Raw genomic sequence first — 14,915 nt, 5'->3', positions numbered from 1 at the left:
ATGATACCGTCCTTTTGCTGTCACACAAAATCAGTAAATATCTCCTCACATCCTGCTACCAGTCCGTACTGTGTGTGTGCTTTGTTTACATTCCCTTTGTTAGCAGATTGTGAAGAGGTAGGAGGTAGAACATTGTGAGGAGATATTCATTGATTAAAAAAAAAGATTCTTTGTTAAAACTACATATACAATTGTGCAGAAACCCCAAAATCATGCATTACAGATACCATCTTGTCTTGTAGTACCCCGGTTGGAGCCTGATGCCAGATGGAAGTATCCGGGTGGCTGAGGCCACAGAAGACTCCCTGGGCACCTACACCTGTGTGCCTTACAACGCCCTGGGTACCATGGGCATGTCCCCCCCTGCCACGTTGGTGCTAAAGGTACAACATCCCTTTTATACTTCTGTCTGCTATTCGATGTCTACACGTTTTAGCATGATGGTCTGGCGTTTGTGTATTTCTCCAGGATCCCCCTTACTTTAATGTGAGGCCTGGGGGGGAGTACCGTCAAGAGGCTGGGAGAGAGCTAGTTATCCCCTGTGCTGCTTCTGGAGACCCTGACATACCAAGCATCACCTGGAGAAAGGTGCTGTAAGACAGACACATACACCATCAAAACATAGCTTCTAAATCATCTTCTATTCTTTTTTATATTGTGTAGTGTTGCTGTAATATTTATTGGCTCGCCATTTTTTAACCACGACACTGTTGTCCATTGAAGGTGGGGAAGCCAAGCAAGAGTAAGCACAACATCCTACCCAGCGGCAGCTTACAGTTTCAGTCCCTCAGCAAGGAAGACCACGGAGAATGGGAGTGTGTCGCCACCAACGTGGTCACAAGCATCACTGCCAGCACGCGTATCCTAGTCATCGGTACAGACAAACACACTCTATTTCCTCAACATATAGTTTCATAGTTATTTTGAGTTCCCACTTCGCTGTTTGGTTCGAGTGAGTGAGCTGCTGGAAGAAGACCATCATCACTCAAACACCTTGCCTCTACCCAATTTCCCCTTAGACATCATTCAAATTTCATTAGATCCTATCTGCGAAGGCTTAATTTAAAGGCTGAATATGTAACCGCAGTGTGGTGTCCACTCCTCTTCAAGAACACCGTGACTATAGCCTTTGTCTGTTGAGTCATCATGGACGTTTTTTTTCTTGTAGATAAACCGACTGAAGTGTCGACAAAGGCAGGTAGGGTTATGAAGTTTAAACAAGGCTATTAAGGTCTGAACGCACACAGATTTCATTGCACACGCTCAAATTGAACACTGTAGAAACGTTTCCTTTAGTACCCATAAATTGCAAATTGCAGGGTTCAGATCTTAATAACTAACCCTGGTGCCTTGGCTTAGCAGTGTTGTCTGATCCAATTTGAGATTATATGTATTACTGGTTATGCCCTTTGCTTGCTAAAACATTAACAGCAGCCATTTTAGATGTGGATAAATGCCTTGCACAAAGTTTTAAAGCATTCTCACTGAAGATAGCGTAATTGACTCTTGATTGTAATATCAAATAATGTAACATATAAATATGTACTAGCAATAAGAGGCACACAAGTCTTGGATTTCAGGAGATGTTTGGTGCTGTCAAGCATTCTTTTCAATCATGGTACACAACATGCTCTCCCCTGCAGAAATATTATTACATTTGCAATACTCTACCTAGAGTATTCCTGTTTTTTTATTTGAAATGTGAGGGTCTGCCCCAGTGGCCCATTGCCCTGGTGCCTAGGTGCATCTTGTCCCTTAGCTCGCAGCACTCAGCCTGCCTCTGTGTGACAGGTGTGGCAGGGCAGTGGGGACAGCTGTGCTCCTCAGACCCCGCTCAGGTCCTGTTGAGAAGCAACTGGCTTCTGGCCCAGGTGCACCTGTTGTGTGGATGGGATGAGCTGAGCTGTAGACAGCATTGCTGCTCTTCAATTTGACCTTAGGCTGGTCATCACATGGCAAGCTCAGGATGCAGCGTTTCCTTTTTGGTGCATTATTTTGACTTGAACTCAATCAGAAGTAGTCAGTCTTGACTTAAAATGATCAGATATGTGAATAAAATGTTAACACTGTATGCATGTTTAAAATATATAGTTGTGTTACTGCAAATAACATTGAACCATTATTGTAAGTAGTTACATGTCTGATAAGTAAATTAGCACTTGTGCTCTTTAAATGTATCTCTCTGTCTTTATGAACCACTCAGGCACCAGCCCACACGCTCCTGGAAATATCCATGTATTGCCCTCAACAACCTCTGCTAATGTGTCCTGGGAACCAGGTTATGATGGCGGCTTCGAACAGACGTTCTCTGTGTGGTATGGCCCCGTGTAAGTGCTCTTACTTAACTCCTAATCGATGGCACTAATCTGCAGATGTGGAAACTCTACCTCGCGATTATCGTTCTACAGTTTGACGTATATTATGTATATTATGACCAGGTTTTTATTTTTGCTCCTGCCATCTTCACTTACGATGATAACATAGGAAATTCAATCAGGAGTTCACAAAATGTAGTTTTTTGATTTGCATGTGCATTATTCATGGTGTGTATATGGAAAGTGTATTTGCAGCATGAAACATGATACTCATGTGGAATAACGTTTAATGGTGTTGGATACAAAAAGATTGTGAGTAAAAGGCCTGTAACTACCTGCTAAGAGATCGTTTTATGTTTTAATACATTTTGCATTGTAGAGACACATTTTAGACTAGTGAATGTAAACACAACAAAAGTACATTGACTTAAATAGGTAAAATTCACAAAAGAACAAGGCTTGTTTACTTTCCTAATTATGTGTTATGATTATATTGATGTCAACCATCAGATTTAAATTACACTTGACAGTCCAGTGAATTAAGGATTAAGAGTTTGTTGCTGAAGTATTATTTTCCGGTTGGATAATTCAAGTCGTCTAAGAATGTATTACAAGTTGTCAATGTTTGGAGTGAAAATTCAAGCTTCATTTAACACTCCAACTTCAAGAATTGGTTTCTCAGTTACTTATGGCAAACCACCAATACCATGGAATGTCCCCTTTTCAATCTGAAACTGGCTTGTGTTATTGGAACAGGTAGATTTAATTTTAAATGTTGAAATTAAATATGTTTTTCGGACATTAATGTGGGCATATTAGTCACGTATGGCAATTTGGCATTGGACACCATTCTTTTAAAGGATAGTTATAACATTTGTTTACAGTTATGTGCTGATTTGCTTATGTAAGACTGAACATTTTAGTGTTAAAGTTTTCGCCTTAAATCAAACCTATTCATTTTGTTATTTTGTCTCATTTCTGTTCTTAGGTCAAAGAGAATAGACTTTGGTCCTCATGACTGGCATTCGATGCCAGTTTCTGGTGCTCAGACCTGGTTAGTGGTGCCAGGGCTGGAGCCTGGGACAGAGTACCAGTTCAGTGTGTTGGCACAAAACAAACTGGGCACCGGCCCATTCAGTGAAGTTGTGACAGTACACACTGCAGGTGGGTGCTTAATCAAAGGGTTTTTCCATCCATGTCTTGACTTCAGAATCAACTCACTGAGCTGCGCTGAGACACTATTATTGATTTGAATCATATCGTCAGACACAGTTTGGAACATACTGCCCTCTAGTGTTGTTTAAATTAATGTCTACTGCACTTTTATTGTTTTAGGTTGATTGTTTGACTAAAAATCCTTTCTAACATCATTAGCATATCATCCATGAACAAAAATCTAGATTTCTTCTCCTTGTTGCCCTGAGGTTTGCCTCTCTGGCCACATGTAGTCAGTCTGCCCTGCTTTGATGGGGAAGGTTGTTGGCACCAGATGTAGCCAAAAGGGAAAACCTGCAGATATGCTTTTAGGCTAAAGCAAATGTCCATCATGTTTGTCAGATAACAAAACACCTTCAGACTTCATTTTAGTAAGGTATACAGTAGGAACAATTATCCTAAAAGACGCTTAATGAAGCATCAATCAAAACTAAGGCAGCATAAAGTACTAAACTTATTTTTAAAGCTTTAAAAACAAGGGTATTAATCATTTGTTTCAAAGGCACTTCAATAAGATTAGTGCATTAACAACACATGCATTTTAAAAAAATGCTACCATCATTATGATAATAATAATAATAATAATAATAATAATAATAATAATAATAATAATAATAATAATAATAATAATATATTTTAATACTAATTAAATGTTTTATTTTGAATACACATTATACAGATTAAATTATAAGAACACAAAGAAAAAAAAAACTAAGCCCTTGAAATGAACAAAACATTATTTTTCACTTAATGCCTCATTGTTAAGTCTATTTGTGCTCTATATTAAACGTCAAAGCCAACACATCATTGTGATGATGTGTTGGCTGTAATGATGCCACTGTATGACTAAGCAAACAAGATTTTACTGCCATTCAATGCATGAGCCTGAGATCTATAGGGTTCATAAGAAAGACGTGTGGACAAAGCGAGCAATGTGCTGATATGACAGTGCACTCAGCACATGCGCAAAGATGGGACCAGCTGATGAACACTTTAATCCTCACTGCAAATATTTTGAGTTGTCATAGCAGGAAAAAAAGCATAACTCATGGCTTAATTGATGGCACTGTCCCATTTACAGTAGGTGTGCCAACAAGCCTGCATGCACAATACCGAAGTCATTATAATGTTTGTAGTTCCACCCATGTTTGACAAATCAACATGTTTGACTTGAGAAAGATTTAGTAGTGAGTAATTAGTCAGAGAACTGAATGTAACTGCTGTTAAGAAAAAACATTTTCTGATGTGTTTTTTGATGTAACATAAGCAGATTTAGATATTTTATATTCTTGTGTGTTACAATCCAAATCATGCATGCTGCCAATTCAATATTTGTATGCTGCCTGCCACCGCTACCACCTGAGCAGAAACTGGATTAACAGTGTATGGTCTTTCAAATCAATGTCTCAGCAAAAAAGAAAGTGGATGGATAGATTTTCCACCAGACAGTGGAAAGGACAAGTGTCAGATAAAAGGCATGAATAGATCAATGCACGCCCAAAGTCCTGTGTGTGTGTGTGTGTGTGTGTGTGTGTGTGTGTGTGTGTGTGTGTGTGTGTGTGTGTGTGTGTGTGTGTGTGTGTGTGTGTGTGTGTGTGTGTGTGTGTGTGTGTGTGTGTGTGTGTGTGTGTGTGTGTGTGTGTGTGTGTGTGTGTGTGTGTGTGTGTGTGTGTGTGTGTAAATCTGGCATTTAGTAAAAAACAGTCAGGCCAAATGTACTTAAATATGAAAATCGATACATTAAAACACCTATTTTCCCATCAAACCCTCAGCTGTGAAGAACTAAGTTACAAAAGAATGTAATCTCAAAGACTTGATGACAGTATAGCTTTCTTTGTTTTCCACAGTGTGAACTTGTTGCCAACAAAGTGCTGAAAATCCAACCTTCTTTCAAAAGCCTAATTGAGGCTGGCAAATGTCTGACCTAGTTCACACACCCAGATAGCAGCCACTTTACATGAATGACAGTGGGCAACTAAAGGGTTCGGTTAATATTGTGGTGTATTTCCTGTACATGCACAGCTTTCTTCTGTTCTTATAGTATTTGCTTGCCTTTTAAATGATGTACATACATGTTAGATTCAACAGAAAATCAATATGTGAGTAACCTTGTACAACTGTCGAGTGTATTTCTATGTGCTTGACTTTAAGTCGTCCATCCATTTTAATCAGTGTATTTTAATCCTTTTTTAAGGTAATAAGGAAGCCTGTGCCACATCTCAAAGCTTGTTTTTATAAAAGAAAATAGTAACAAGGTCACCACACAGTAAGCAACGTTAGCCTTGGTTAAGCCTGGGGGATCGTTGGAGGGAGACACTTTAGACACTATGCAGTCTGAGGTCAGGTGGAGCACTTGTGAGGTTGCACATTCATGCAGTTAAACCACTCCACTCTCTCAAGGCGTATCTCAAGATGACTGACTGCGTGCACGGTTTATAGGGTACAAGAGAGCAACTTAATCATTTTGGGTCATACTCAGCCCTTTTTATACAAACTATATATACAGTAGTCAGTATAGTCAACTGCTGCAGGGATTGCAATACAAATTTGTTCAGCCCCAAGAGGAGGAATCCTACTGACCTTGGTGACCTATTGACATTTCCTCTGTAGCTGAGGCTGAAATTTGTGGTTTTAAGTGGAATGTCTGGACAGCTATCGGATAGATTTCCGTGAAATTATGCTCATACACTGAAACATTAATTTCCCCTGTATGTTGAATTCTAATCTTCTGGTGAATGTTTACATTACAAGACCAAAAACCTGCAAAACCAATGCCATTTCCATCCTCAGCTGTTCTTTGTGTTAAATGCTTAATGACAAATGTTAGCACGCTAAGACGCTGAACTAGGATGGTGATCAGTGCTGAAGATTACACATGATTTTTTCATCAGTATTTTTTTATTTTGGAGGATCATTCTGACTTCTGTTTTTCTTTTGGCTGTATGAATTACTTTCCTCTATGCTACCGATTCATGTGCATCATATGTGTGTGTCCACAGGCTCTCCCCTGGGTACCCCTGAACCACTGGTGCTTCTTACTCCACCACGGTGCCTCACAGCCAACCGCACGCAGCACGGTGTCCTCCTCACGTGGCTCCCTCCATCCAACCACTCTTCACCGGTCGACCGATACATCATGGAGTTCCGCCTCGGGGAGAAGTGGGAGGTTCTGGATGACTTGATCCCGTCCACCGAGACTGAGCTCATAGCTAGAGACCTCGTCCAGGTCTGTCACACACACACACATAGGCTACACATATCACTAACGAAACAATGCTGTGGCAGATGGTAGAACTGTAAACTAGTTTGTCATGTGTTTTAAGAGGACTGACATAACTGTAAAAGGCTGTTATCATCAAAACATGCATTTCTTCTTCCCAGCCTTTTCTTGTTTTGCATTCCATTTTGCATTTAAACAACCCTTCAGCTGTAGACTACTATCTAGTAAGCTATAAATCAAAAGACATTTGGTGCATCTCTCTGGCAGGAGTCGTGGTATGAGTTTCGAGTGATGGCCGTCATGGATGATCTGATCAGTGAGAGCAGCAACGTAGTGGGAGTGTCCAGCACGGGTCAGTTTATAATTTTTGCAAAGAAACATAACAAAAACATACATGCAGAAAAGTTCAAGACTCCGTAAGGAAAGACTTGTGAGTTTTTTGTGTTTTGTTACTGTCCTGTCAGATCCCTTCCCCCCTGCGGAGTTGCCGGATGAGGGTCTGGCGCGGCCTGTGGTGGCGGGTGTCGTGGCAACTATCTGTTTTCTGGCGGCGGCAGTACTGTTCAGCACTCTAGCAGCTTGCTTCGTCAACAAGCAACACCGGCGCAAACTCAAGCGTAAACCAGGTTGGTCTCCCTCCCCGACTTAATTCACATGTTACAAAATATAATGCTTGTCTGACCTTTGGATGGATTATGGAATGGGCTTTGGGATTTGAAGTTTAATATTTCTTGTTAGAAAGTCATTTAAATGACTACAAGGACTTGCAAAACGAGTGCTAAAAATGACATATTTATTGCTCTCTCAGATCCTCCCTTGTCGGTGACACACTTCAGGAAAAGCATTGAGTCACCGTAAGTAAATCCAACGCCACATCCCCAGCAAGTCCGCCGGAGGTGGCTGCTACTGTGCATCTTCTAAAGCGCCGTTTTACAAGACTTCTCCTGCTATGCTGTGACAAGGCATACTTTTTAACAATGAATAACAGCAAAACCCAAACCTACACACCTATCAGTTCAGATTATTTCATAGCAAGTGGAAATACTCAAGATTTTTAGAGCCTTGTTAAAATGAAATAATTCACACAGGTTGCTTTCTGGAACGAGATTTTGAATATAGTTAACTTAAAACATTCAAAATAAATAAGCACACAGAAGTAGCTCAGGTGGATGATGAAAAACATTTTTTATATTGAAGCTACCTGTAGGATGTTGAAGAGCATGTACAGTAGCAGCCCCTAGCGGATCATGAGCAGATTAAGGAAAGTTCAAAGCAGCCAAGTCAGCATTTTAAGCACATTACCCAGAGTGCCCAGGCTGCAGTACGTGTATTGATTTTTGATCCATCTGTATTCTTTAACCTCAAGCGCTGTCTGCTTTCTGCATGATTCTGAGTGTTCAATAATGCTGTTTTTTGGTTAGGCTGCACATTTAATGTTACAGTAACCACCACCTGTGTGTATTTGTCTTGTTTGTCTGTAAATCTTGTGTACATGTATGATTGCATTTCAATCCCAAAAGAAGCTCATTTGTGACAATAATCTAATGTGAAAGCCATTCCAGAATAAATGTCTTGTTTGCCTGAGACTTAAATTGTCAGGACCAGATCCCTTTGTTTAGTTAGTTTTTTTATGGAAATGGTCCAGACAGATCAGGGAGTTCACACTTAGTCATTCTTGCAAGTGGCGTAGTCAAAAGTGAACCAGGCCCATGTCGTTTGTCTCCCACCGCAGACCTCCTCTCACCCCCTTGCCGGGGGTAGAGCCCTGCTGGGACGAGCCTGCCAGGAGCAGTTACTTGCCCCCGCCTGCCAGCCCCCTGTGAGTGCCTGCCTGCACCGTAATACAGAGTGTGCTGCACTGCACTGGCTTGGCTGCATGGTTACTGCATTGCATAGAAATGATCAACTGACAATGACTATTTGTTGTAGTGAAGCCTACCTGCTGGCCTATTTGCATGCACAGACTTCCACGCACCATACAAGGGATTAGAACTCAGCTGCATGTACAGTTCGGTACTGTGTATATGCACTCTTTATAATGTATGTCTACTCCGATGAGTTCAGTGACCCAGTAAGTGTGGACTACTATGCTGCTCCTGGTGTGGGCAAAATGAGGCCTGGTTAGATGTCATCTGCTTTTCCCCTCACATCACCATGTGGTGCAGCGTATGGAAATCAGTCTCATGTCCGCTCAAGAAGATGTAGATTCAATAGATCTGGGAAACAGTTGTCATGGTTGCGTCGTTTGCTTCTCCGCTCATCCCGTCATTCTGGCTTGGTTCAGGACTCTCCGCCCACAAACCATCCATTATCATGACACAGTTCATCGTGGCTGCCTTGAAACAGTGCTTTGGCTTTGTATTGTATCATCTGTTTAAGAGTGAAACTGCATTCATGCCTATTCATTTATAACATCATACATTTTTCTTTTGTTTCAAATACTTCACACACTACCTCTTTGCATTTGATCTGGTATGTGTTTAACTAAGCCAGTGCCTTGTGTCTGCACTCTTTATCAGGCTATCATCAGGGAAGATAAGTCCAGAGAGCTCCCCTCCATCTCGACCCCGCTCTTATTCTTCCGAGGGCTCCCACGGTCCGGGCCTGTACGTCAGGAAGCTGCCCAGCCCTCAGAGAGAGAGAGACAAAGAGCTCTCCTTCTACAAGAAAACCAAGCGTGCCATAGCCAGCAAGAAATACAGTGTGTCCAAGCATGAGGCAGAGGTCACCACGCCTATAGAGCTGATAAGCCGTGGCCCTGACGGCCGCTTCAGCATGGAGTGCAGCCCACCGCCCCGCCGCATCCAGGGCTTCCCCTTCGCAGAGGAGTCTGACATGTACCCAGAGTTCCGGCAGTCGGATGAGGAGAATGATTTTGACCCCGGTCCTCTGCCGCCTATCATGCCCACGCTGCGGCCCCAGCTCTCCCCAACGTCCTCCAGCCTGGACTCAACGCAGCCCCCCAACTACAGCCCCCGCCTACACAGGGCCATGGAAGGTATGAGCTTTGCAGAGGGCAGTGCACTTCACGCCTCAGGGCAGGCCCCCGCCTCCCGCTACAGGGGCTTTCCCCAGGGCCCGTTCTATGGGTATCTAGGCAGCCGCGGCGAATCAGGGATCCCACCGCCATTCTACATGCCTGACATTAGCCCGCGTAGCTCCGCTCTGTCCTCCCCCCCAGGCACCGCCGAGGGGCCCTTCGGTTACCCCTCCATCCCCGAGGAGAGCGGAGAGATGGACCATCATCATCAGTACACCGCCTCTGGCCATTCTCTGTCTCACACACACAGCCCTCCTCCTCTCTCGCCCGAAAGCTGGCAGCCTCATGAGTTACCCTTCCTGGGTCTAGAGGGCCCGCGCTTCATATACCCACCTCACCATCCCTTACATCACCAGGACCTCCCCGACCCACCCCCATACCCCCCTCACTCTCTCCCCCCGGGTCGCCTGCACTTCCCTCACCTACAGGACCCGTCCAGCCCTGGCCTCCTGCAGCTGGAGGTCCCGGTGGCTCCCCCAGGCAGAGACAGGCCTCCGGTTAGGCGTTTAGCTATGCAACAGGCCCAGAGTCTCGGCCAGCTCAGACACACGGCCCACGGCGTGGGCGTACCAGTGTTGCCTTACCCTGACCCGGCAGTCCGTACAGGGAGCCCAAGCACAGCGCCCAGTAGTAGCCCTCAGTCCTGGCTCAGCCCGAGGGCGGGGCGCCGGGCAGACCCCAGCTTCCCCCCGTTAGTACTGCAGCCCTCGCGCCTCTCCCCGCTCTCCCAAAGCCCCCTTAGCACCCAGCCGGGCTCCCCAGATATCCTGGTGCGGCCCCCTCCACGCCCCAGCATCCTCCGCACCTCTCGGTCTCTGGAGATGCCGGAGCTCACCCTGCAGCCCTCGGCCACGGTCACTTTCTCCCGGAGGTCCTCCCTCTCCACCTCCCCCACTCAGAGTCAGGGCACCAGGCAACACAGCCCCAGTTACCGCGCCCACATGTCCTATGCCTCCACTGCAGCCAGTTACCCCTCCCAGTCCCCCTCTCCCCCTCTGGAGTGCAGGGATGTGTTCGGGCAGAGGCCATCCCAGAGAAGGACAGAGGAGGAGATGCTACCCTCAGAGCCCTCTCAGCTCCAGATATCAGCCTCAGGGTAGGTGATCCATTCCAGTAGAGAATAGTCACACGTTTATTTTAAAAAGGGGAGACCCGTCTCCTCGTCTGCTCTCTTATTACAAAATTTCGTCAGTATTTATTTGCCCACAGTTTTTACTTTGATGTCTCCATTTACTGTATAGGCACATTTCAGATGCATATTGTACTTTAATATGCAGAGGGCATGTAATTGCATTTAGCACACATTGTATTAGTTTATCAAAATTGATGGCATGTAATGCTCAATTTGATTTTAGGATAATGTCTTATCGTCTTTATTATTTGATAGCTTGTATTTAATCTAATCAAATATTGATCATAAAATAAATTGAAGTAAACTTTAAAGAATAACAACTACGGGCACATAGAGATCAAACACACTACAGTATTAAGAAACCCTTTAAATATACAGAAAGTTTACTGTTTTTCAAAACTGCCATTTGTTTTCTGTCTCCCACTTTGAACATTTAACTGAAATTTGTTTTACTGCAGGATATAAATTCAATTTGATCAGATCAATTATTGAAAGTTAGTTTTCAGGAACAACTTTAACACTTAACTGTATATTTGTACAATAACATACTTTTTATCACATACAAGAACCATGTACTACCTTGGTTACATAAAGCTTTATTTTTGGTTAATAACTTGTTAACTTATTTTTTGTACAATAACTCTAATCAATCAATGAATCAACTTTTGTGTTGCCAGGTTATGAACGGTTTCTATAATAAAGTTAGTAATGCAGTCATTAACAAGGGGTAACACACTTTCAGGTTTGCAGTTATAAATGTTAACAAATTAATAATAAAGGGTCAAAAGTTTCTCAGTTTCTAATAAGCGAAAAAAAATCTGTACAGGATTCATAAAGATTAATAAGGCATTAATAGAGGGTTTCTACTATAATATGACTGCTGTGACAGCTAGAAAGACAAATCAAAAGTATCCTAGTACTGGATGAGGATAAAAGCTGCCACAACCTGGCAACCCAAAAGTCGTTATCGTGGCTTATAACAGTATTATAAAGCAATAGTTAGTGGTTTATTGACCATTAATAAAGGATGGCTTATTAAAGATTAGTACCTATTGTAAAAGGATAAGACGTCTGAGCTCAAGGCAGTTCAAGAAGGAATATTATTATTAAAGCTTGCATATATGCACCCCTTAGTTCCCCTTATGAACTCCAACAATCTGATAGGTCAGTGCCCGACTCATTGTCAGACCTAACTCAGGAAGCTTGATGCTTTTACACCTAAATAAAAACATAGCCGAGACTCCTTTACTTTTATGGCCCATAGTCGTTCTTTACTGCATACATTCCTGCGCCCCCTCACACCCACCTCATCATAACCCTATAGAGACTACCATCATACAATAGCTAAAGCCATGAAGCAGAGACTTGCTCCTGCTCTGTCACTGGCCCTTTAAGGGAAGGTAGCTTATAGGGCTGCTGCTTTTATAGAGGGATAAGGGTCTTACGTGATTTGTTTTTGATTGATCTCAGCTATCTGGGCAGCGTTGTGACCCGGTCCCCTACGCCGCAATAGGTAAGGGTCGGACCCATGTCTGAGAGGGGAGGGGTCAGCAGGGGGAGGGCTCTAATCACTCTCTCCTTTAAAGGGGAATCGCTTTGGGTTGTGCCTCCGTGCTGGATTCAAGTGAAGTACAACTAATGGTAATGATGACTGCAGGACACATTTGTCGATGCACTTCCAAGGCGCAGTAAAAAGAAGCCGGCTGTGGCGTAAGGCTGCGGTAATTAGGCTTGCGTGCAAGCAGGAGGAGAGGTTTTTGGACTGTGGAGAAGCCTTTTTTTTCGTCTTTTGATTCTTTGAATACAGAAATGTTTCCCTGCACCAAAAACAAAAACAAAAAAAGCCTTGAATCAATAGAGGACGCACATGAATGATAGACTGGAGTATTCCCCTTTAAAGTTTTGTTCCATGTGCAAAATGCCATGCATGCATTCTCTAAACTTCTCTCTACGACCAAACAACAATAACAACAATTCTCAAACTAAATTCTTTGTCACATTTGTTGTCCTAAGTGCTTTCGTTTTTCTGTCATGTGACTGTTTTTAATGGCCATTTCCTCTTCCTGTCATGTGACTTGTTCTTTAACGGCCATTTCCTCTTCCTGCCATCTCCTCCCGTCAGCATGGTGAAGCCTCTGTACGCAGTGTTCATGTTTTATGAAAGTGTGCTGTACAGTGTTCATGTCTATGGAAATATATTTCTATTTAACACACTGTGGCCTCTGCACACAGTTACATGTGTGATAATGGAAATGTTCTGGATCTGTGCAGGACTGTTTTTCTGAATTTCTCAGATTTGTCTCCCCACCCACCCTCTCTGCTAACGGCTCTCAATCTCTCTCTCCACAGTGACAAGTGATGGACAGCATCTCTAAAGCTTTGTGTTCCCTATGCCTTTTTTAAACAATACATGTTTGGCACGACAACTTGACTTAATTGATACATTAAGTCAAGTTGGGAAGCTGTTTGTATTCAGTTCTATGAAAGGCAAAGACACTGAGCCTCATGAACCTGAATTTAAATGTTTGTGAAGTTATTTGGATTTATTTGAAGCATCTTTCTATGAGAGATGGACAACAAAACCAGAGTATTCGGTATGAGGTAAACTACTAGACTGCATACTATGACAGTGAAGATGCCTTAATTTGATGTGATTTTTTTTGTCTGATTTAACATTGATTTTTTTTCATTTAACTTGTAGCATGTATCACTCATGAAATGAAAACAGTTCTCAAGGGATAAAAAAAACTGTTGTATTTCCCTTTAAGATAAACACAACAGCACACACTTTTTTCATGTTTGTCCACACACGTTCATACTGTACATCTTCTGTTTACTGAAAATAATGGATATACATTTTTTTTAACATCTACATCAAGATTTAATTGTTACAGGAACGGCAATTTTCACTGTTCCAGAAATTATTTTCATTTCATGAGTTTTATACAGAAACGAGACCTATATTGCCCACATTTCTGAAGCAGTCGCTATTTAAAGACCCAACCCTCAGAGGGAGCACAGTAGTTGCAATTATTGTCTAAACCTGAAACGTGATTGTTACAGTTTATTTAAGGCACAGTTGCTATGACGACAAAACCTTTCCCTGAGGCTGAAACAATTATGAGGAGCTAAACATTTTAATTATTATGTTAGTATTCCAAACACTAAAAGCTTTAAGAATAAATCGTAAATTCCATCATTCCTATCAATTCTGGACTGGGTCTTTAATGTAATGATTGTTTGAGAAGAAACTTAATAGCCAATAAATTCACCAAATCCATGTCAACTATTCTTTTTTCTCTTTCTTTCCCTCTTTCTTTTCTTTGTGTCTAACTTTTACCATCCATCAACGCAGATAGAAAGTGGAAATTCATCAACATCTTAGTGAAAGAGCTCTCAGTAAAAGTACAAGAGCTCATCAAATCATATGCTAGTAGCAACTATGGGAAATAGTGCCGTTCTGTCTTTTCACGTCTGAGACGGGACCGAACATGACATGTCGGATTAACGCCCAACAATGTATGCTGTGCTGTCTATGCTCTTCCCAGGGAACCTCTAGGTGCGTCTAGTGATCCTGCCGGGTCTGAGAGCTTACCAGCACTGCTACACCACTGTATTACTAAAGCCAAGGGAGTGGCCGCCAACAACAATAACAACACAACCTCCGGAAGGAGAACAGGTTCGTCTGACAGTTAGGCGAGGAAGAGATCAAAAGATTAATCTTGAAATGAGTGTGGGTGGGTGGTGTGTTATTCCTTTGCTCCCCCCCCCTCTCTTTTTGCAGGTGTGTGTCCCTCTCAGACCCAGCAGCAATCTCAGACACTCCAAGAGGGAGAGGATCTCAGCCGCCAAAGAAAGAGGAAAAGGCAAAACAAGAAGAACCCCTATCTCTATTTGACCTCCCTTCTGCAGCGCAGGCAGTCTGAGGAGGACCAGACAGGCATCCTGGCCAGTGCAGACTCCGAGGCCCCAAATTATGGCACTCTACACTGA

At 42.8% G+C, this 14,915-nt stretch overlaps 1 protein-coding gene across 1 annotated transcript in view; it reads left to right on the top strand.

The window, feature by feature from the left end:
• igsf9ba (immunoglobulin superfamily, member 9Ba) overlaps positions 1 to 14,915 on the top strand; it is a gene marked incomplete at both ends in the record, with an annotated part of 60,655 nt that extends 45,740 nt beyond the window's left edge. The window contains 13 exons of the mRNA XM_080054099.1: positions 243 to 383; positions 469 to 588; positions 724 to 874; positions 2,204 to 2,327; positions 3,304 to 3,479; positions 6,530 to 6,756; positions 7,018 to 7,102; positions 7,215 to 7,376; positions 7,559 to 7,604; positions 8,483 to 8,569; positions 9,270 to 10,886; positions 14,471 to 14,601; positions 14,707 to 14,915. Coding sequence (XP_079910225.1) covers positions 243 to 383; positions 469 to 588; positions 724 to 874; positions 2,204 to 2,327; positions 3,304 to 3,479; positions 6,530 to 6,756; positions 7,018 to 7,102; positions 7,215 to 7,376; positions 7,559 to 7,604; positions 8,483 to 8,569; positions 9,270 to 10,886; positions 14,471 to 14,601; positions 14,707 to 14,915 — 3,276 coding nt within the window. The remainder of the gene's footprint in view (positions 1 to 242; positions 384 to 468; positions 589 to 723; positions 875 to 2,203; positions 2,328 to 3,303; positions 3,480 to 6,529; positions 6,757 to 7,017; positions 7,103 to 7,214; positions 7,377 to 7,558; positions 7,605 to 8,482; positions 8,570 to 9,269; positions 10,887 to 14,470; positions 14,602 to 14,706) is intronic.

This window comes from Ammodytes marinus (genome assembly GCF_949987685.1).
Source record: "Ammodytes marinus genome assembly, chromosome: 3".
Taxonomy (NCBI): domain Eukaryota; kingdom Metazoa; phylum Chordata; class Actinopteri; order Uranoscopiformes; family Ammodytidae; genus Ammodytes; species Ammodytes marinus.
Note: the sequence above shows the minus strand (reverse complement) of the source record. Positions and strands in the feature narration are given on the sequence as shown.